The 23,060-nt window shown below is 40.5% G+C and overlaps 1 protein-coding gene across 2 annotated transcripts in view; it reads left to right on the forward strand.

Moving 5' to 3' along the window:
- The first annotated feature begins 2,637 nt into the window (after positions 1 to 2,637).
- Positions 2,638 to 23,060, forward strand: part of PBK (PDZ binding kinase) — a 32,949-nt gene continuing 12,526 nt past the window's right edge. For both annotated transcript variants that reach the window (XM_019965839.2, XM_070794421.1), the window contains exons 1-4: positions 2,638 to 2,798; positions 5,877 to 5,954; positions 8,358 to 8,451; positions 20,420 to 20,562. In XM_019965839.2, coding sequence (XP_019821398.2) covers positions 5,897 to 5,954; positions 8,358 to 8,451; positions 20,420 to 20,562 — 295 coding nt within the window. In that variant the 5' untranslated portion in view covers positions 2,638 to 2,798; positions 5,877 to 5,896. The remainder of the gene's footprint in view (positions 2,799 to 5,876; positions 5,955 to 8,357; positions 8,452 to 20,419; positions 20,563 to 23,060) is intronic.

Below are 23,060 nucleotides of genomic sequence, written 5' to 3' on the forward strand. Positions count from 1 at the left end.
TGGAACGGGGAGGAGGACAGAGATTTAAGAGATCCATGAGGAAGAGTTGTCAGAACTTGGATGGATAAAGGAGAAGAGAAGCTCCGGGCTCAGGCCTTGGGGACAGATGGAGGAGCCACTCACTAAAACTGGGACGCAGAAGAGCAGCACCAAGATGGGGCGTGGGGTGGGGGCCTCAAGTGCCCTTAGCTGTGGACCCAGTGGCTTTAGGATGCCAGTACAGCACCCTAGGGACATGTTGACTGGTTGGATACACAGATAGAAGAAGAACAAATTTTGAAATTTTCTTTTCTTTTCTTCCTCTCCCCTAAACGTTCTCATCATTCTTCTAGCCAATCAGCAGTATCCATATGGCCTCAAAGAAAATTGAAATGCAATAGCAGTAGAAAAGAGGGGGAAAAAATTAATATCCCTCCCCCCACCTTTAAACTAGGCTCAAAAGGGGAGGCGATGAAAGGAGCAGTTTAAGTTTATGCCATAAAAAGATGAGGATGCAAATGTTCCTTTGCGCATAACCAACCAAGAATCAAATACAGAGTTTGGGTCTCTTTTGCCTAAGCCAGGGAATCCAGGCCACTTACACTCTGGGAGAAATTACCGATTCAGGTTGGAAACTGTTTCCTATGACGATTGACTGGGGTGCAAGATTTTGAGATTAATGATTACATTTTACAGGCAATAACATTAAGCTTGTGAAGTTCAGATGTTTCTTCTGATAATCTCTGGAGGTACTTTTATAGTTACAAGATGGGGAACAGGATGGTTATAAGTCTTTACCCAGGGACCTTCATTCCTGTGACTATTTTCTGCTTCATCTTACACCTGTGTCAATATCCTCATCTCCCTAGGGTTTCTTTGCACAGGCAGTGCTTAATTAAGGCGCTGTCAGGCTCTGGCTTTATTAGCCATAAGAACAGAAAACAGAGACTTGTAAAATTGTAGAACTTAATAAAAAGCATAGCAAATTATAGGCATTTTTAAAAAGATGATGAGGTGTGTATTATGCCTCCGCAAAAAATATCAGAATGAGAATAGAGGGAAGGTACTTCCCAGGTGGCTTAAATGATAAGGAATCCACTTGCAAATGCAGGAGATGCAGTTCGATCCCTGGGTTGGGAAGATCCCCTGAAAGAGGAAATGGCAAAGCACTGCAGTATTCTTGTCTGGAACATCCCAGAGGAGCCTGGTGGGGTACAGTCCATGGGGTTGTAAAGAATGGGACGTGGCTGAGCAACTGAAAACACACACAGAAAGTGACCATTTCTGCTTAGGAGAGGGTGGCCAAAAATGGGAGGGCCCTGAAGGTGGAGACGTGTGTGTGTGTGTGTGTGTGTGTGTGTGTAAGATGGAAGAGGTTTTGAACATGTTTGTTAAAGAGGAACTCTAAGCTTGAGTTCAAATCCTGACTCTACCGTCTACTGGCTCTGTGACTTTAGGCAAATTACTTAACCTCTCTGTGCCATTTGGGTTTCCTCATTTGCAAAAAATGGGCTTTACAACTATAGTTACCTACATTATAGTCTCCTTTGTATTGTGTTGTGTGTGTGTTTCTTTCTTTGGACACTTCCCTACCCTTCCCTCATCCCCCTCTGCCTAAGCTCCTCCTGAGCAGGAGGGGGCTCTGTGACTTAATCATCTTTGTGTCTCTTTCAGTGATTGCTATAGTATATCTTCTGCAGTGGGCATTCGATACACATCCGGCACATAGTAGGTGCTCTCTGGGCTTTCCTGGTGGCTCAGACAGTAAAGAATCTGCCTGCAATGCAGGAGACTTCCGTTCGATTCCTGGGAGGGGAACATCTACCGGAGAAGGGGAAGATGCTATCTAAATATTTGTTGAATAAATGAACACATTCCTTTGTAGCTCAGCTGGAAAAGAATCTGCCTGCAATGCGGGAGACCTGGGTTGGTAAGATAACCCTGGAGACGGGAAAGGCTACCCACTCCAGTATTCTGGCCTGGAAAATTCCATGGACCGTATACTCAGTCCATGGGGTCGCAAAGAGTCGGACACGACTGAGCGACTTGCATTTTCACTTGAAATGAAGGTAGTAATTACAAGAGGTAGCAAAATTTCTGAGTATCGATGTTTCTTCTCAGTCAAAAACGATTGCTACTCAAGACAAGTGCATTTTTAGTTACAGTGTTTCAAGGCCAAATTTGTAGTAAAAAAGACAAAAGAACCATCACACATTCTGGGCACAGCGTTCGTAACTGGGAAAGGATTTCAGCCTAAATACAGGCATACATTTTCTTTTTAAATGGAGTTGTCCCTCTGAAGGGCTGACAGTGGCTGTAAAAGTCAGTTCGTTTCTACCTTTTATTTGGCTTCAAAGCATCCCTATTGGGTAGTAAGGGAGAAGGAAATGGCAACCCACTCCAGTATTCTTGCCAGGAGAATCCCAGGGACAGAGGAGCCTGGCGGGCTGCTGTCTATGGGGTAGCACAGAGTTGGACACGACTGAAGCGATTTAGCAGCAGCAGCAGCAGCAGTGGGTAGTAAGGTGGGATCGATAAACAGAGGGGAAAGGCTGAAAAGAACAGGAACGGCGAATCCGGCTTGGTGTGTCCTTTGCGCCGCCCCGTAGTTCGCGATCGACGTAGGGGCGGTGCGTGCGCTATTTTGAAAGCCCGGCGGGTTTCCATCGGAACAACGGTTGCGGTTGCCGAGTCCGTGTGTTGGCAGGTCGGACCCCACCCCCTCACCCCAGAGGGGCGCGGAGTGTTGGGGGCTGCTCGGGACCAGTTTTCAAGACAGCCTTTCCCTGGACATCTCGTCGTCCCACCTCGTGGCTCTGGTAAGGAGAGAGATTTTAGGGAACCTGCCGCGAGTGGGCCTGGCCGGGTGTCCCGCGCCCCTCGAGCCGCGGCCTCTTTGCTTTTTTGACAACTTGGGGCCTGGAAGGAAGGTGGAAGACGTTGGGAATATGCATTAAACTGGGAATTATCTTAGGAAGCATCTTGGCGACCCGTGTGCGCATCAGACTTACGGGGTACGGTGGGGATTCGAAGAAAGAAATCGCTCTTTTCTCAAATCAGAGCTCGGCACTACTTTTTATGGAAGCCCGCCAGGGTTCTCTGTCCGTCGGATTCTTCAGGCAAGAATACTGGAGTGGGTTGCCGTTTTCCCCTCCAGGGGATCTTCCCGACCCAGGAATCGAACCTCCTGCATTGGCAGGCAGATTCTTTACCATTAATGCCACATGGGACGCCCAGGTGCTGTTTATTAAGGGATATTAAGTGGCTCTATGCAGCATTTAAGCAAATGTTCTCTCTTCCTCCCGGTTTTTTATGGACAATCCAAACGAGCTTACAGACAGGTAGTAACAGTTTGCTTTACAGTAAATCTAATACAAAACCAAACCTTTTTTCAAAATAATAGTTAATTTTTTAATAAAAAGGATTTTAAAAGAAATGTTACAGAAGGAAAAAAAACCCTGTATTAACTTGCTTGTGTATACAGTATGTACATTGTATTTTCATAGATAATTTTAAACTAATAGTTTATTGAGATGTAATTAACATATCATGAAATTCACTCTTTTGAAAGTGTACAGTTAAGTGGTTTTTGGAATAGAGTTGTGCCGGGGTCCAGCCCCTGTGGATCCAGGGAATTCGAAGCGGGGACGGCATCTGCGAGGATCAGGAAACAACTGCTTAATTAAACGTTAATTAAGGATATAAACAGTAATAGAATAAGGACAGCTCAGTGAGGAAATTCAGTGGAGAAAAGAGGCTGAATAATTCAGCCAGAAGGTGAGAGAAAGAACGACATGGGGAGACCAAGTTTCGGTGAACAAGGCCCGCACTTTATTTTCCAAAGTAGTTTTTATACTTTAAGTTATGCATAGAGGATAATGGGGGAAGGGGGTAGAGTCATGCAGTAAGCCAGGCTTTCTTCCTGCAAACTTATCATATGCAAAAGTTTAGGTGATTTGCATCATCTTCTGGCCCAGAGGCCTGTTAACATTTTAAGACCCTTTCTTCAGAAAACTTATTTTTCTCTAAAGGCGACTAGTCAGGCGCCACCCTCCAAAAGCATTAAAGTTGCATTCCTATAGGGCAAAGGTGTGGTGGGCTACAACAAGAAAAAGAATTAACTCAAGGGTCCAAGGTTACAATCATTAAAACTACTACTTACACCAATCATATTAATCAATACACTGCCAGGAACACAGCAGGTAAGGGATATGGAAACTTAGCAGCAAACATTGGCCCAACAAGTGAAAAACCCTTCACCAATACAATTTCTAATCAATCTTTTAACTACTCAAAGGAATCTGTGTTTAGACAGTTTAGAACATCTCTTGCCTCTCACAGTTGGGAGGCTCTGAACAATCACATGTGGCCGGAAAAACCTCTTCAGGCAGGCTAGAGGATTTCCAAAGGAGTTTGTAGGTTAAACACTGTCACACCCAGGAACTTTATTAACTGGAGCTGTAAGTTAACTCTCTTTTTAGAGAGAGGTAGTGGGGGACAGGCCCCCCGCCCCCCGTAAAGTCAGAGGTGTAGGTGAGAGCACAAAGCAGAAAGTAGGCAGACTCTGGTTTTGGGGGTAGATGCTCGAGAATTTCCAGGGGGACTCCTGAGGCTCGATCCCGCCCTTGCGTATGCCGAGCCTCCTTCCTCATGACCTTTGCCATGGGCGGAGTTCCTCCTCACGCTGGGTCCTGGCAGTGATAGACTTCCAGTTGAGCTATTCCAGATCCTGAAAGATGATGCTGTGAAAAGTGCTGCACTCAATATGCAATATGCACTCAGTATGCAATATGCCGGCTCCTGGCAGAGTTGAATATATTAAACCACTACCTAATTTTAGAACATTTTCATCACCCCAGAAAAGATGGCATACACCCACTAGTAGTCACTCCACATTCTCTCTTCCCTTCAGCCCACAACAACTACGCATTTATTTTGTCTGTGGATTTGCCTGTTCTGGATATTGTGTGGAAAAACAATCATATATGTGGCCTCTTGTGTCTGCTTTCTTTCACTTGGCATAAGGTTTTTAAGATTCTTTCATGTTGTAGTATACATGAGTACTTCATTCCTTTTAATGACTAAATAATATTCCCTATGTAAAATATATACTCTGTTGAATAATATTTTATTGTGCGTAGTATCGGAGAAGGCAATGGCACCCCACTCCAGTACTCTTGCCTGGAAAATCCCATGGATGGAGGAGCCTGGTAGGCTGCAGTTCATGGGGTTGCTAAGAGTAGGACAGGACTGAGCGACTTCCCTTTCACTTTTCACTTTCATGCATTGGAGAAGGAAATGGCAACCCACTCCAGTGTTCTTGCCTGGAGAATCCCAGGGACAGGGGAGCCTGGTGGGCTGCCGTCTCTGGGGTCACACAGAGTCGGACATGACTGAAGCGATTTAGCAGCAGCGGCAGCAGCAGCAGTGCGTAGTATATGCCATATTTTCTTTATCCATTCATCATCTGATAGCTTTTTCTGTTTCCTTTTTTTGGCTATTAGGAATAATACTGCTTACAAAGCCAAGCTCTTAAAAGCATATAAAAGATCTGTTAATAACTACTCCTGGGAAGTGTGGGAGGGTACTAGGTGATTTTTTTTTTTTTTTTAACCAAGTGCATATATTATTTTAAAAATAAAATAAAAATCCACAGTCATTAATAGCATGACCTTGGGTATGTAATTTTACTTATCTTTAATTTTAGTTTATCTTTCTCCCTCTCTGGGTTTCAGTTTTCTCATTGTAAATACAACTGGACTAAATATTTGTCATGGTCTTTTTCAGTTCTCAAATTTTTTGTAAATAAGTGATAGTATTATAGGAATTTTTTCTTCATGAATGAAAGATGTATTCTTTATAACTGCAGTGTACCTTTCTATTCATTTTTATCATAGGACTTTAAGCAATTATTACAATGGAAGAAACCAATACTTTCAAGACACCAAGCAGATTATCTGAAAAAAGGAAATCTGGTAATCTATAAAACCTTTCTTCATTGTTACTGATATCAGAAATGTCTTCATAGTATTATAGTTAAATCCTTTCATTGTTATCTGTCACACAAGAACAGTTTTAGTATAAATCATCTTTATAATGTTGATCTCAAGAAATAAGACTTCTTTTATAGGTCAGAGTTTGGTCATCTGTGATCTAATTTTATTGACATTCTAGCAGATTTGTAGGTTCTCCTAGGTGAAGAAGCAACTTAACTTGAACCTCAAAGGAACCACTTTATCTTTCCCCCTCTGTGTATGGGAAGGGTATTTTCCAAGGCAATTCAGTAGACAGGGTAATCTGTCACTTCAATTTGACAAGCCCTTTGGGCTTCATTTTGTTGTGCTGCAGCCTGGAAAGTGTTTCTAAGCAGTAAGTTAGGGCAGTGATAGGACTCATCTCATTAGTTTCTCTCCTCTCAGAGTTCATAGTCCTGCCCTGCCGATTGTCAAGTATGTGAAAACCATTATATTTTGTCAAATTTTCTAGTTGTTCATGGCAAAAGGGCAATCCAAGAGCAGTTAATTGTTCATGAGCAAAAGTAGGACTGCTCTATCTCATTTCTTTTAATAACCTTATACTACTCTGTAATATAGATATGCTATAATTATGACTCTAATGATCACTTAGGCTTTTCTTTTTCTTTTTTTTTGTAGCTACAAAAGCAGATCCCACTATTGGCATGCATGCACGCATTCACGTGTGTATATGGTATCTTTGGCTACATGCCGTAGCGCAGGCATTAGCAAACTTTTTGTAAATGGCAGATAGTAAATGGTTTAGGCTTTGTGGGTCACATAGGAACCCTTTTGCCATCGTCTTCTTCCTTTCTTCTTTCTTCCTTGCCTGCCTCCCTCCCTTCCTTCCTTCTTTCCTTGATTTTTGCCTAAATTAGTCATTACTGTGATTGCCGAAAAATGATATTAATAACTTTTTTTCTTTGTGGTGCTTTGTATGTGTCTCTGTCTCCTGAAGTCCTGTTTACTATCTCCAGAAGGCTCAGCTCCTGGAGAAGCTGAAGGTGTGTTTAGAAGGGAATGTTCCAGGAAGAGTTAGAGGTTTGGAGTCCAGACTGATATTATCAAGTACACTGAATCTGTCTCTGTTTCCCCTGTTCTGGCTCCAGAGAAATAAGACAGTCACTGGTGAGACAGCTGCCATTCTGTGTAGTTTCTTTCTTTTTTTTTTTAATTTAATTTTATTTTTAAACTTTACATAATTGTATTAGTTTTGCCAAATATCAAAATGAATCCATCACAGGTATACATGTGCTCCCATGCTGAACCCTCCTCCCTCCTCCCTCCCCATACCATCTCTCTGGGTCGTCCCAGTGCACTAGCCCCAAGCATCCAGTATCGTGCATTGAACCTGGACTGGCATCTCGTTTCATACATGATATTTTACATGTTTCAATGCCATTCTCCCAAATCTTCCCACCCTCTCCCTCTCCCACAGAGTCCCTAAGACTGTTCCATACATCAGTGTCTCTTTTGCTGTGTAGTTTCTATACCTTGAATTCTCTCATCTCCAGGATCTTGTCCCTAATTGTCTTTGTTCTAAGGCCTCCTCGGTTTTTTTCTTTTCTGGACATGGAATCTAGTTCTTCTGTTTTGAAACCAGATTTGAATTCTTGACTCTGTAACCCTGGCTTCTTTAGCAAGTTGCTCTCTGGAATCAATTCCATGATAAGAGTTGTGCATAAATGCCTTGATGAGGGTGTGTAATTGAGAGGAGTGTAGCTGGTATGACACTGTCTTTTCTACTTTGAATCTGCTCTTAAGGGTGATCTTGGTATTGGCTTGATTCGAAGTCATCCTCAGGTTCTGATCTTTTCTGGAGTCAGTTCTAGCTCTTTGATTCTGAAACCAAATCTGGATTCTAGGCTCTTCAGTGTTATTAAAGGCAAGTCTTCATTTGGTAGCGTGATCTGGATAAGGGTTTTGGTTAAAAGTGTTGATGAGGGTTTTCCGTTGACCTGTGAATTTGATATAGCTTCTGTCTGTACTTTGTTGCCATGGTGTTAGAGTTGTCTTGGGCCATGTTGGAAGAGAGTCATGAAGTCTAAGGATTCAACCAAGAGACCTTCTTTATCTGTTTTTTTAACAACGCTTTTAAAATGTAAAAATCAATTCTTAGCTTATGGGTCATATAAAAACAGGCTGTTTTGCTGACCCCTGTTTAAGTGTTCCTGTAGAATAGAGCTCCAAAAGTAGACTTGGTCAAAGGTATCCATTGAAAGTTGGGACACATAATGTCAAATTGCTCTGCAAGACTTTGCCAGTTAATTCCCTTAACAGTGATTTATTGAGAACGTTAGGATGCATCTGTGGAGCTCTTTTCAAATACTAATTTTATTTTTTATTTCTCTTTCTGACATTTAGCATTATGTTTAACTCCATGTATAAATATTCCTGCCTCTCCATTTATGCAGAAGCTTGGCTTTGGTACTGGGGTAAATGTCTACCTTATGCAAAGGTGAGTATAAGATTTCACGTTAACATTTTTACATGGAACCATAGTTCCACTGTACGTGGAGACAAAAAGGAATGTGAACATGCAAATATTTAGACCTGGGGTATGTTCATATTTTTGCCAGAGCTCTACCTGGTGCATCTTTCTCCTAGCTTCCTCTTAATGGGTTATTAAAGGAGAGGTAATTTGTAATTTTTCCTTGGCTTGTGTAGGAGGGGAAAAGGACACAGAAAAGGGATTCCTGTGTGATAATAACACAGGATTCTCAATATGAAAACTTCAAAGAGGATACCAGTGTTGGGAGATATCAGTGACTATTAATCCCTTCTATCTGGAGAGTTGCCTTCTCAGGATATTCTCTTCTAAAGAAGTAATATTTTTATTTATGTCATCATTAAGTGAGAAGGGCAGATACCTGATTCTAAAGTAGGAAAATTGTATTAAAAGAAAAATGGAATACTAGAATAGATGCTTATAGCTAATAATATTACATATGGCAACAAACACATTATTACACAGTTGTTTCTTTTATTCATTATTCTGTACCTAGTTTCATGTTTATTAAGTGGCAAACAGTTATGTACTGTTTAGTGCTCCCTAAGAATTAGCCTGATTAGTCCAAGGCAGCATATCATTAGCTTTTCTAGGTTTACGTTGTTTCAAAGAAATACTTGCTCAAGTAAAAAGCTGGTGAATCGAGACTAGTATAGCAGTTATATGTAAGTGGGTCTCCTTGAAGTGTCTTCGCAGCTTAAACACCCCCTTTTGTGTGTTTGTCTGCTGTTAGTTTTTTGAACTTCCATTTTTTAATGTCTAAAACTCTGGCTTTAAGTTATTTTGAAAGAAAAAACTTATCACAATTTCGTGGCTAGTCTCATTTTTTCTTCCTTAAAAAAGTTTTTTTAGAATGTGAAGTGTGTTGTTAGCAAAGTTATACTGTATGTGACTTAATTAGAAAACTTCATTGGAAATAGCAGTTCCCGCCTGACCCTCCCGGTCCTCAATGTGGCTCTGTTAGCTTGGGATTTTCCTTTATAGTAGCCTCAGTTCAGTTCAGATGCTCAGTCGCGTCCAACTCTTTGAGACCCCATGAATCGCAGCACGCCAGGCCTCCCTGTCCATCACTAACTCCCGGAGTTCACTCAGACTCATGTCCATCGAGTCAGTGATGCCATCCAGCCATCTCATCCTCTGTCGTCCCCTTCTCCTCCTGCCCCCAATCCCTCCCAGCATCAGAGTCTTTTCCAATGAGTCAACTCTTGGCATGAGTGGCCACAGTACTGGAGTTTCAGCTTTAGCATCATTTCCTTCCAAAGAAATCCCAGGGCTGATCTCCTTCAGAATGGACTGGTTGGATCTCCTTGCAGTCCAAGGGACTCTCAAGAGTCTTCTCCAATACCACAGTTCAAAAGCATCTATTCTTCGGCGCTCAGGCTTCTTCGCTAGATTTCCTTTGCCTCTCTGGTGAATTGGATCCTCTATTTTTCTTGTTTCATGTCTTAGTATTTCTTGGTTTCCATCTCATTCTGGTTGAAGACATTTGTTAGTGCCCCATGAAAAACAGAAGATATATTTTTGAGAATTTACTTTTCTAAAAATGTTTTCATTTTATGCTTGTACTTGAGTGGCCTTTTTTGTTTTTCTGGGTTAGAATTCTCATTCAGAAGTATGTTCTCCCCAGAATTTTGAGAACATTGTTCACTGCTGCTGTTGAGAATTCTGAAGCCCCTCTGACTGCTGAGTCTTTGTGTTTCTGTTCTATGTTGTCTCCTCCTCCTGCTGTCTTATAACCTTGTATGGTCTTTTGTTTGTCACCGCTGTTCTGCATTTCACAGTGACATGCATGGGTATGGCCTCTTGGAGCCTGAAAATTCCTATTAAATTTTTGAGAGGTTATTTTTAAAAATTACTTTGTTGATCATGTTCACCCCTTTTTATCTGTCCTCTGTCTTGGATGTGGGATTTACTGGCTTAATCTTTGATCTACCTTTATTTTATTTTATTTTTGGTCTGTTTTTCTATTTTCTCTTTTGTTCTATTAATATTTTCTGGGAAATCTTCCCAACTTCATTTTCTGATACTTCTATTTAGTTTTTCATTTTTGTCTATCTTGTTTTTAAAAATTATCTGAAAGTTTTCCTCTTTAAAAAAAATATAAATTTATTTATTTTAATTGGAGGCTAATTACTTTACAATATTGTAGTGGTTTTGCCATACATGGACATGAATCTGCCACAGGTGTACATGTGTTCCCCATCCTGAACCCTCCTCCCACCTCCCTCCCCATCCCATCCCTCAGGGTCATCCCAGTGCACCAGCCCCGAGCACCCTGTCTCATGCATTGAACCTGGACTGGTGATCTGTTTCACATATGATAATATACATGTTTCAATCCCATTCTCCCAAATCATCCCACTCTCGCCCTCTCCCACAGAGTCCAAAAGACTGTTCTATACATCTGTGTCTATTTTGCCGTCTCGCATATAGGGTTATTGTTACAATCTTTCTAAATTCCGTATATATATATATATATATATATATATATATATATGTGTATATATATATATATATATATATATATATATATATGTGTATATATATATGTGTGTTAGTACTCTTGCCTGGAAAATCCCATGGACGGAGGAGCCTGGTAGGTACCAGTCCATGGGGTCGCTGAGGGTCGGACACGACTGAGTGACTTCACTTTGACTTTTCACTTTCATGCATTGGAGAAGGAAATGGCAGCCCACTCCAGTGTTCTTGCCAGGGACGGGGGAGCCTGGTGGGCTGCCATCTATGGGGTCGCACAGAGTCAGACACAACTGAAGTGACTTAGCAGCAGTAGCAGTAGTATACTGTATTAGTGTTTTTCTTTCTGGCTTACTTCACTCTGTATAATAGGCTCCAGTTTCATCCATCTCATTAGAACTGATTCAAATGTATTCTTTTTAATGGCTGAGTAATATTCCATTGTGTATATGTACCACAGCTTTGTTATCCATTCGTCTGCTGATAGACATCTAGGTTGCTTCCATGTCCTGGCTATTATAAACAGTGCTGTGATGAACATTGGGGTACACACATCTCTTTCAATTCTAGTTTCCTTGGTGTGTATGCCCAGCAGTGGGATTGCTGGGTCATATGGCAGTTCTATTTCCAGTTTTTTAAGGAATCTCCACACTGTTCTCCATAGTGGCTGTACTAGTGTGCATTCCCACCAACAGTGTAAGAGGGTTCCCTTTTCTCCACACCCTCTCCAGCATTTATTGCTTGTAGACTTTTGGATCACAGCCATTCTGACTGGCATGAAATGGTACCTCATTGTGGTTTTGATTTGTATTTCTCTGATAATTTACTCCTTGGAAGGAAAGTTATGACCAACCTAGATAGCAATTCAAAAGCAGAGACATTACTTTGTCAACAAAGGTCTGTCTAGTCAAGGCTATGGTTTTTCCATTAGTCATGTATGGATGTGAGAGTTGGACTGTGAAGAAAGCTGAGCGCCAAAGAATTGATGCTTTTGAACTGTGGTGCTGGAGAAGACTCTTGAGAGTCCCTTGGACTGCAAGGAGATCCAACCAGTCCATTCTGAAGGAGATCAGTCCTGGGTGTTCTTTGGAAGGAATGATGCTGAAGCTGAAACTCCAGTACTTTGGCCACCTCATGCGAAGAGGTGACTCATTGGAAAAGACTCTGATGCTGGGAGGGATTGGGGACAGGAGGAAAAAGGGACGACAGAGGATGAGATGGCTGGATGGCATCACCGACTCGATGGACGTGAGTTTGAGTGAACTCTGGGAGTTGGTGATGGACAGGGAGGCCTGGCGTGCTGCAGTTCATGGAGTCGCAAAGAGTTGGACACAACTGAGCAACTGAACTGAACTGATAATGAGTGATGTTGAGCATCTTTTCATGTGTTTGTTAGCCATCTGTATGTCTTCTTTGGAGAAATGTCTGTTTAGGTCTTTGGCCCATTTTTTGATTGGGTCGTTTATTTTTCTGGAATTGAGCTGCAGGAGTTGCTTGTATATTTTTGAGATTAATTGTCAGTTGCTTCATTTGCTATTATTTTCTCCCATTCTAAAGGCTGTCTTTTCACCTTGCTTATATTTTCCTTTGTTGTGCAAAAGCTTTTAGGTTTAATTAGGTCCCATTTGTTTATTTTTGCTTTTATTTCCAATATTCTGGGAGGTGGTCATAGAGGATCCTGCTGTGATATATGTTGGAGAGTGTTTTGCCTGTGTTCTCCTCTAGGAGTTTTATAGTTTCTGGTCCTATGTTTAGATCTTTAATCCATTTTGAGTTTATTTTTGTGTATGGTGTTAGAAAGTGTTCTAGTTTCATTCTTTTACAAGTGGTTGACCGGTTTTCCCAGCACCACTTGTTAAAGAGATGGTCTTTTCTCCATTGTATATTCTTGCCTCCTTTGTCAAAGATAAGGTGTCCATAGGTGCATGGATATATCTCTGGGCTTTCTGTTTTGTTCCATTGATCTATATTTCTGTCTTTGTGCCAGTGCCATACTGTCTTGATGACTGTAGCTTTGTACTAGAGCCTGAAGTCAGGCAGGTTGATTCCTCCAGTTCTATTCTTCTTTGTCAAGATTGCTTTGGCTATTCGAGGTTTTTTGTATTTCCATACAAATTGTGAAATTACTTGTTCTAGTTATGTGAAAATACCATTGGTAGCTTGATAAAGATTGCAATGAATCTATAGATTGCTTTGGGTAATTTTCACTATATTGATTATTTCAATCCATGAACATGGTATATTTCTCCATCTATTTGTATACTCTTTGATTTCTTTCATCAGTGTTTTATAGTTTTCTATATATAGGTCTTTTGTTCCTTGAGGTAGATATATTCCTAAGTATTTTAATGGAATTGTTTCCTTAATTTCTCTTTCTGTTTTCTCATTGTTAGTGTATAGGAATGCAAAAGATTTCTGTGTGTTAATTTTATATCCTGCAACTTTACTATATTCACTGATTAGCTCTAGTAATTTTCTGGTGGAGTCTTTAGGGTTTTCTATGTAGAGGATCATGTCATCTGCAAACAGTGAGTTTTACTTCTTCTTTTCCAATTTGGACTCCTTTTATTTCTTTTTCTGCTCTGATTGCTGTGGCCAAAACGTCCAAAACCATGTTGAATAGTAGTGGTGAGAGTGGGCACCCTTTCTTGTTCCTGACTTTAGGGGAAATGCTTTCAATTTTTCACCATTGAGGATAATGTTTGCTGTGGGTTTGTCAAATATAGCTTCTATTATGTTAAGGTATGTTCCTTCTATTCCTGCTTTCTGGAGGGCTTTTTTTTTTAATCATAAATGGATGTTGAATTTTGTCAAAGGCTTTCTCTGCATCTATTGAGATAATCATATGGTTTTTATCTTTCAATTTGTTAATGTGGTATATTACATTGATTGATTTGCAGATATTGAAGAATCCTTGCATCCCTGGAATAAAGCCCACTTGGTCATGATGTATGATCTTTTTAATATGTTGTTGGATTCTGTTTGCTGGAATTTTGTTAAGGATTTTTGCGTCTATGTTCATCAGTGATATTGGCCTGTAGTTTTCTTTTGTGGCATCTTTGTCAGGTTTTGGTATTAGGGAGATGGTGGCCTCATAGAATGAGTTTGGAAGTTTACCTTCCTCTGCAATTTTCTGGAAGAGTTTGAGTAGGATAGGTGTTAGCTCTTCTCTAAATTTTTGGTAGAATTCAGCTGTGAAGCCATCTGGTCCTAGGCTTTTGTTTGCTGGACGATTTCTGATTACAGTTTCAATTTCCATGCTTGTGATGGGTCTGTTAAGATTTTCCAACAGAAAATCTTGGAAAGTTGTACTTTTCTAAGAATTTGTCCATTTCTTCCAAATTGTTCATTTTATTGGCATATAATGCTGATAGTAGTCTCTTATGATCCTTTGTATTTCTGTGTTGTCTGTTGTGATCTCTCCATTTTCATTTCTAATTTTATTGATTTGATTTTTCTCCCTTTGTTTCTTGATGAGTCTGGCTAATGGTTTGTCAATTTTATTTATCTTCTCAAAGAACCAGCTTTTGGCTTTGTTGATTTTTGCTGTGGTCCCTTTTGTTTCTTTTGCATTTATTTCTGCCCTAATTTTTAAGATTTCTTTCCTTCTACTAACCCTGGGGTTCTTCATTTCTTCCTTTTCTAGTTGCTTTAGGTGTAGAGTTAGGTTATTTATTTGACTTTTTTCTTGTTTCTTGAGGTAAGCCTATATTGCTATGAACCTTCCCCTTAGCACTGCTTTTACAGTGTCCTGTAGGTTTGGGGTTGTTGTGTTTTCATTTTCATTCGTTTCTATGCATATTTTGATTTATTCCGTGATTTGTTGGTTATTCAGCAGTGTGTTGTTCAGCCTCCATATATTGGAATTTTTAATAGTTTTTCTCCTGTAATTGAGATCTAATCTTACTGCATTGTGGTCAGAAAAGATGCTTGGAATGATTTCAATTTTTTTTGAATTTACCAAGGCTAGATTTATGGCCCAGGATGTGATCTATCCTGGAGAAGGTTCCATGTGCACTTGAGAAAAAGGTGAAATTCATTGTTTTGGGGTGAAATGTCCTATAGATATCAGTTAGGTCTAACTGGTCTATTTTATCATTTAAAGTTCGTGTGTCCTTGTTAATTTTGTTTAGTTGATCTATCCATATGTGTGAGTGGGGTATTAAAGTCTCCCACTATTATTGTGTTATTGTTAATTTCCCCTTTCATACTTGTTAGCATTTGCCTTACATATTGTGGTGCTCCTATGTTGAGTGCATATATAATTGTTATATCTTCTTCTTGGATTGATCCTTTGATCATTATGTAGTGTCCTTCTTTGTCTCTTTTCTCAGCCTTTATTTTAAAGTCTATTTTATCTGATATGAGTATTGCTACTCCTGCTTTCTTTTGGTCTCTATTTGCGTGGAATATCTTTTTCCAGCTCTTCACTTTCAGTCTGTATGTGTCCCCTGTTTTGAGGAGGGTCTCTTGTTGACAACATATATAGAGGTCTTGTTTTTGTATCTATTCAGCCAGTCATTGTCTTTTGGTTGGGGCATTCAACCCATTTACGCTTAAGGTAATTATTGATAAGTATGATCCCGTTGCCATTTACTTTGTTGTTTTGAGTTCGAGTTTATCCACCCTTTCTGTGTTTCCTGTCTAGAGAAGATCTTTAGCATTTGTTGGAGAGCTGGTTTGGTGGTGCTGAATTCTCTCAGCTTTTGCTTGTCTGTAAAGCTTTTGATTTCTGCTTCATATTTGAATGAGATCCTTGCTGGGTACAGTAATCTGGGTTGTAGGTTTTTCTCTTTCATCACTTTAAGTATGTCCTGCCATTCCCTTCTGTCATGAAGAGTTTCTGTTGAAAGATCAGCTGTTATCCTTATGGGAATCCCCTTGTGTGTTGTTTGTTGTTTTTCCCTTGCTACTTTTAATATTTGTTCTTTGTGTTTGATCTTTGTTAATTTGATTAATATGTGTCTTGGGGTGTTTCGCCTTGGGTTTATCCTCTTTGGGACACTCTGTTTTCAACTATTATTTCCACAAGTATTTTCTCATGGTCTTTCTTTTTGTCGTCTTCTTCTGGGACTCCTATGATTTGAGTGTTGGGGCGTTTAACGTTTTCCCAGAGGTCTCTGAGGCTGTCCTCATTTCTTTTAATTCTTTTTTCTTTTTTCCTCTCTGCTCCATTTATTTCTACCATTCTATCTTCTACCTCACTTATCCTATCTTCTGCCTCCATTATACTACTGTTGGTTCCCTCCACAGTGTTTTTGATCTCATTTATTGCATTATTCATTATATACTGACTCTTTTTCATTTCTTCTAGGTCCTTGTTAAACATTTCTTGCATCTTCTCAATCCTTGTCTCCAGGCTATTTTTCTGTAACTCCATTTTGTTTTCAAGATTTTGGATCATTTTCACTATCATTATTCGGAATTCTTTATCAGGTGGATTCCCTATCTCTTCTTTGGTTTGGTGGGCATTTGTCATGTTCCTTTACCTGCTGAGTATTTCTCTGCCTTTTCATCTTATATTGCTGTGTGGTTCCTCTTTATTGTGGAGGTTCCTTGCTGTGGATGCGGTTGGATGGGTGGCTTGTCAGGGTTTCTTGGTTAGGGAAGCTTGTGTCGGTGTTCTGGTGGGTGGAGCTGGATTTCTTTTCTCTGGAGTGCAATGAAGTGTCCAGTAGTGAGTTTTGAGATGTCTGTGGGTTTGGTGTGACTTTGGGCAGCCTGTATATTGAAGCTCAGGGCTATGTTCCAGTGTTGCTGGAGAATTTGCATGGTATGTCTTGCTCTGGAGCTTGTTGGCTCTTGGGTGGTGCTTGGTTTCAGTAAAGGTATGGAGGATTTTGGTGAACTCTTATCGATTAATGTTCCCTGGAGTCAGGAGTTCTCTGGTGTTCTCAGGTTTTGTACTTAAGCCTCCTGCCTCTGGTTTCAGTTTTATTCTTACAGTAGCTTCAAGACTTCTCCATCTGTCACTTCCAAAGCGGTTCCCTCTTTTTATTTTAGCTTCTGTTTGCTGGTCTCTTCAGTGTCTAATTTCCACCCTGACACAAGGGGGCGATGGTGGTCACGTTTTTAGGCTCACTTGTTCAGTAGTGCTGTGGGGAGGGAGGAACACCGCAAAGCAGTATCACTGGCGTGTGTGGGGAGTGCTGGCAGTGTTTCAGCCGTACTGGGTTTGCCCCCGCTCACGGCGTGTATGCTTTCACGGTCTACACTTCTCAGGCTCTAGGTTGCTCTGCCGGGAACTGTCTTAGGCCGGCCCTGGGTTGTATGCATCTCCCAGGTCTTAGCCGCTCAGGTTCAGGTTTTCGGGTACTCCACAAAGGCGCAGATCATTTGGGCCTGCGTTTTGTGCCCGTCCCAGGTCCGAGCAGCTCAGTTGACCAGGTGCTTGGTGAGCGCAGTCACCCCCAAGTGGGGAGGGGGTGTGTCTATTTCCTCCCCCGTCCAAGCTGCTTGGTTTTCTGGGTGTACAACTGGCGTGCCTTCTTAGGTGTGCCGTGTATCTCTTCAGGGGAGCTGATCTCTGGCTGTGACTCTCTCAGCAGATGTCAACTGTCCAGAATCCCAAGAAGTCTTGGTTAGCAACGAAGCCTGCTTGCAGTTTGGTAGAGGATGCCTCTCTGGGGCCATGATTGCCCGCTTCCAGCTCTGGCTGCCCTCGCCTGCCTGTCTCCCGTGGGGGATGGGCTGGTCCATAGCTGGCTAGGTCTGCTCAGTCTTTTGTTCTGTGAGCGGGCCTAGCAGTGTCTTAGGTTAGGGCTTTTCACGGGATAGTTCTCTCTCTTTTTTGTCTCTCTCTCTCTCTCTCTCTGGCCACAGTCTGGGTTGCTGTCTCACGTTAGTTCCCTTAGATTGCCCTCAGGGCATTCAGGCCCGGTCCTTACCCTAAACAATGCAGTCTGCTGCTCCCTGTCCAATCCCTGCTTGCTAGTGGTGGATGTGAGCGTCTGGGCTGCTTCTCTGCTGGGAGTTGCCGTTAGGCATGTAATCTGTGGGTTTTAATTATTTATTTATTTTTCCTCCTGGTTATGTTGCCCTCTGAGATTCCAAGACTCGCCAAGGACCCGCTGGTGAGAGTGTTTCCTTGTGTTTGGAAAGTTCTCTCTTTTTTCAAGACTCCCTTCCCGGGACAGATCTCCGTCCCTACCTCTTTTGTCTCTCTTTTTATCTTTTATATTTTGTCCTACCTCCTTTCGAAGACAGTGGGCTGGCTGCCTTTCTGGGTGCCTGATGTCCTCCGCCAGCATTCAGAAGTTGTTTTGTGGAATCTGCTCAGCGTTCAGATGTTCTTCCGATGAATTTGTGGGGGATAAAGTGGTCTCCCCGTCCTATTCCTCCACCATCTTAGGACCACCTCTCAAGTTTTCCTTTTTAAGATGGCATCCCATGTCTTGTGGGGATGCTAGACATGTATATCTTGAACCTGGATGTTGATAACACAGGTGTGTTCAAGTGTGAAAACTCACTGAGCACTTCAGGCACATTTGGTCATGAATTGCTCTGTTGCTACATAGACCGCAGGTTCTCAACTGTGTCAGTCTACCTCAGGCTAAATACCTTCTGCTTTTTCCCTTTCAAAGTCAGTCTTCAGTCTTCAGACTGAAGTTTTATTTCAGTGGTACCTGAGAGGGATCAAATTTATATGTGTATGTTCATTTTAATTCAGAGTATATATTATTTACTGTTAAATTTGCATTGCTGGATTAAACCCAACATAGTTGTGATGTATTATTATTTTTTAATAAACTGATAGAATCATTTTGCTATTGTTTAGAATTTTTGCATCTGTAAGTGAAATTGGTTTGTGATTTTTCTTTTTCTGTTGTCCTGTATGATTTTTGTCCCTTTTCATTCTATTCCCTGGAGTGGTTTGTATGAAATGGAATGATATGTTTCTTTACAGTTTAGTAAACTCAACTCTAAAATTATCTATGTTTTGTATTTCTTGTGGGAAGATTTTTAAACTCTTGATTATGTTTCTTCTTTTATCAGTTTTCTTAACTTTTTTAAAGAATTTGTCCATTTTACCTTTTTATTGGCTTAAAAGTTCTAGTATTCACTTGGATATTTTTAAAATCTCTGTTGTATATGTCCCCATTTTTGTTGGCAGTATTGTTTGTGTCTCCTTTTGTTTTTTCCTTGTGCAGTCTCAACAGAAATTTGCCCGTTGTATTAGCATTTTCTGTGAACCATCTTTTGCCTTGGCAACATTTTATTCAGATTTCATAATAATATCCTTCTCATTCTGTAACCTATAGGTTAGGATAGGATGTAGGTATGTTAGGGCATATGGAAAAGGTGAAGATGGACTCGCTCACTGAGTTATAAATAATCCAGAGCTATGGGTACCCCTTGAGACTTGAAAAATACATTTTTATATTAAAAGAACATGGAAGAGGTTATTCCCAAATGCTATTGTTATCTAAAACTGGAGGTTTAAGAATAGTTTAAGTAAACTTATGCATGATAGATGTATATGAACTGAGAAACCTAGTGATCCTTTGAATACATGTGTTCTGATGTTAAAAAAAGGTCCTGCAGTCACAGAGCTGTGCCCATGAGCTAGTACAGAGCTGAACATGATTTCTTGGTTCCATCTCGTTTTATGTTCTTATGGTTGAACTTTGCAATCTTTAACTTTTGAGGCTCTTTGGCTTGTGCCCAAATGCTGCCTACATTTTGTTCTTTGTAATTGGCCATACTCATAAATGCCTACCTTACGGGGTGAACAAACCTTTCCCTGACTTCATGTCACCTGTTTGTTTATTTAGGCCTCAAAACAGGTATACCTTAAATGTTCTTCAACAGCTGCATCTTCCTAGAAAATAGACAGTTTACATTTTTTTTCCTATTAGTATGTTTATTATTTTCTCCCTAAACATACGTATATAGTGAGAAGTATATAGGATGAATTGTTTTGTCCATTAGAGGCATAATATTTGTTGGTAAAAAACAGTCTGTTATTTGCATGATTACACACGAGCCAAATGTATTTTGTACATTTCTTCTTTAAATTGTTTCTTAGAAATTAATGTTTATTACTTTAACATTCTATAATTTATATCTGGTACATATAGTTAAATGCTTTTTAAGTAGTTGGTAGTGACATGATTGAGTGAAAAAATTAGAAAATACTATAGAAATTTTGAAGTTTAAAATCTATAACATTTTGTCTTTTTCCTTCTAGTTTTCTCTTTTTAACCCTTCCTTTCCAAAGATATCAGACTTCTCTTGTAATCAGTAGATTTATCAGCTGTATGTACACAGTTATAAAGGATATATAACAGAAATGTTGATAGTCTAAAATATTTACAAATTAAAAAAAGAAAACTAAAATACTCTCAAAGTCTTTTTCAAAATGTGGAAGTTCCTATTAGTCATTTGAACTGTATTATGGTTATTAATCTTTCTGTACATTTTTGGTTACTTATTTTTTAAGATCTCCAAGAGGTTTGTCTCATTCTCCTTGGGCTGTGAAAAAGATTAATCCTAGATGTAATGATGATTATCAGAGTATGTATCAAAAGAGACTAACTGATGAAGCTAAGATTTTGAAAACACTCAATCATCCAAACATTATAGGTAAGTTCACATATTACTTAATAACAGTATCTAGTATAGTATCTTGTTTATCTGAAATGGTTTACATAAAATCTTAACTGCTTTCACTAATAATAAGTGAAGAAAGGCATGATGGAGTTTGGCAAGAATCCAATTAATGTGAACATTGTGAAATAAAAATTAGTGGGACTTCCCTGGCGATCCAGTGATTAGGACTCTGTGCTTCAACTGCTGGGGAGCGTGGGTTTGATTCCTGGTAAGGGACCTAAGATCCTATAAGCCACCTGGCTTGGCCAGAAAAAAAAACATAGTGTATATTTTTAGATGCAGCAAATTTGGAAAACTTAGCAGTGGCCACAGGATTGGAAAGGTCAGTTTCCATTCCAATCCCAAAGAAAGGCAATGCCAAAGAATGCTCAAACTACCGCACAATTGCACTCATCTCACATGCTAGTGAAGTAATGCTCAAAATTCTCCAAGCCAGGCTTCAGCAATACGTGAACCATGAACTTCCAGATGTTCAAACTGGATTTAGAAAAGGCTGAGGAACCAGAGATCAAATTGCCAACATCTGTTGGATCATTGAAAAAGCAAGAGAATTCCAGAAAAACATCTATTTCTGCTTTATTGACTATACCAAAGCCTTTGACTGTGTAGATTGCAACAAATTGTGGAAAATTCTTGAAGAGATGGGAATACTAGACCACCTGACCTACCTCCTGCGAAATCTGTAAGCAGGTCAAGAAGCAACAGTTAGAACTGGACATGGAACAACAGACTGGTTCCAAATTGGGAAAGGAGTATGTCAAAGCTGTATATTGTCACCCTGCTTATTTAACTTATATGCAGGGTACATCATGAGAAATGCTGGGCTGGATGAAGCACAAGCTAGAATCAAGATTGCTGGGAGAAATATCAATAACCTCAGATATGCAGAAGACACCACCCTTATGGCAGAAAGCAAAGAAGAATTAAAGAGCCTCTTGATGAAAGAGGAGAGTGAAAAAGTTGGCTTAAAACTCAACATTCAGAAAACTAAGATCATGGCATCCAGTCCCATCAGTTCAGTTCAGTTCAGTCACTCAGTCAAGTCCGACTCTTTGCGACTCCATGAATTGCAGTGCGCCAGGCTTCCCTGTCCATCACCAACTCCCGGAGTTCACCCAAACTCATGTCCATCGAGTCGGTTATGCTATCCAGCCATCTCATCCTCTGTCGTCCCCTTCTCCTCCTGCCCCCAATCCCTCCCAGCATCAGAGTCTTTTCCAATGAGTCAACTCTTCGCATCAGGTGGCCAAAGTACTGGAGTTTCAGCTTTAGCATCAGTCCTTCCAAAGAACACCCAGGGCTGATCTCCTTCAGAATGGACTGGTTGGATCTCCTTGCAGTCCAAGGGACTCTCAAGAGTCTTCTCCAACACCATAGTTCAAAAGCATCAATTCTTTGGCTCTCAGCTTTCTTCACAGTTCAACTCTCACATCCATACATGACCGCTGGAAAAACGATAGCCTTGACTAGACGGACCTTTGTCGGCAAAGTAACGTCCTCTGCTTTTGAATATGCTATCTAGGTTGGTCATAACTTTCCTTCCAAGGAGTATGCATCTTTTAATTTCATGGCTGCAATCACCATCTGCAGTGATTTTGGAGCCCCCATAAAGAAAGTCTGACACTGTTTCCACTGTTTCCCCATCTATTTCCCATGAAGTGATGGGACCAGATGCCATGATCTTCGTTTTCTGAATGTTGAGCTTTAAGCCAACTTTTTCACTCTCCTCTTTCACTTTCATCAAGAGGCTTCTTAGTTCCTCTTCACTTTCTGCCATAAGGGTGGTGTCATCTGCATATCTGAGGTTATTGATATTTCTCCCATCAGTCTTGATTCCAGCTTGTGCTTCTTCCAGCCCAGCATTTCTCATGATGTACTCCAGTACCATCAGTTCATGGCAAATAGATGGGGAAACAGTGACAGACTTTATTTTTTGGGGCTCCAAAATCACTGCAGATAGTGACTGCAGCCATGAAATTAAAAGACGCCTGCTCCTTGGAAGAAAAGTTATGGTCAACCTATACAGCATATTAAAAAGTAGAGACATTACTTTGCCAACGAGGTCCGTCTAGTCAAAGTTATGGTTTTTCCAGTAGTCATGTATGTGAGAGTTGGACCATAAAGAAAGCTGAGTGCCGAAGAATTGATGCTTTTGAACTGTGGTGTTGGAGAAGACTCTTGAGAGTCCCTTGGACTGCAAGGAGATCCAACCAGTCCATCCTAAAGGAAATCAGTCCTGAATATTCATTGGAAGGACTGATGTTGAAGCTGAAACTCTAATACTTTGGCTACCTGATGTGAAGAACTGACTCATTTGAAAAGACCCTGATGCTGGGAAAGATTGAAGGTGGGAGGAGAAAGGGATAACAGAGGATGAGATGGTTGGATAACATCACTGACTCAATGGACATGAGTTTGAGTAAACTCTGGGAGTTGGTGATGGACAGGGAGGCCTGGCTTGCTACAGTCCA

This window comes from Bos indicus, chromosome 8 (genome assembly GCF_029378745.1).
Source record: "Bos indicus isolate NIAB-ARS_2022 breed Sahiwal x Tharparkar chromosome 8, NIAB-ARS_B.indTharparkar_mat_pri_1.0, whole genome shotgun sequence".
In the NCBI taxonomy this organism is placed as follows: Eukaryota; Metazoa; Chordata; class Mammalia; order Artiodactyla; family Bovidae; genus Bos; species Bos indicus.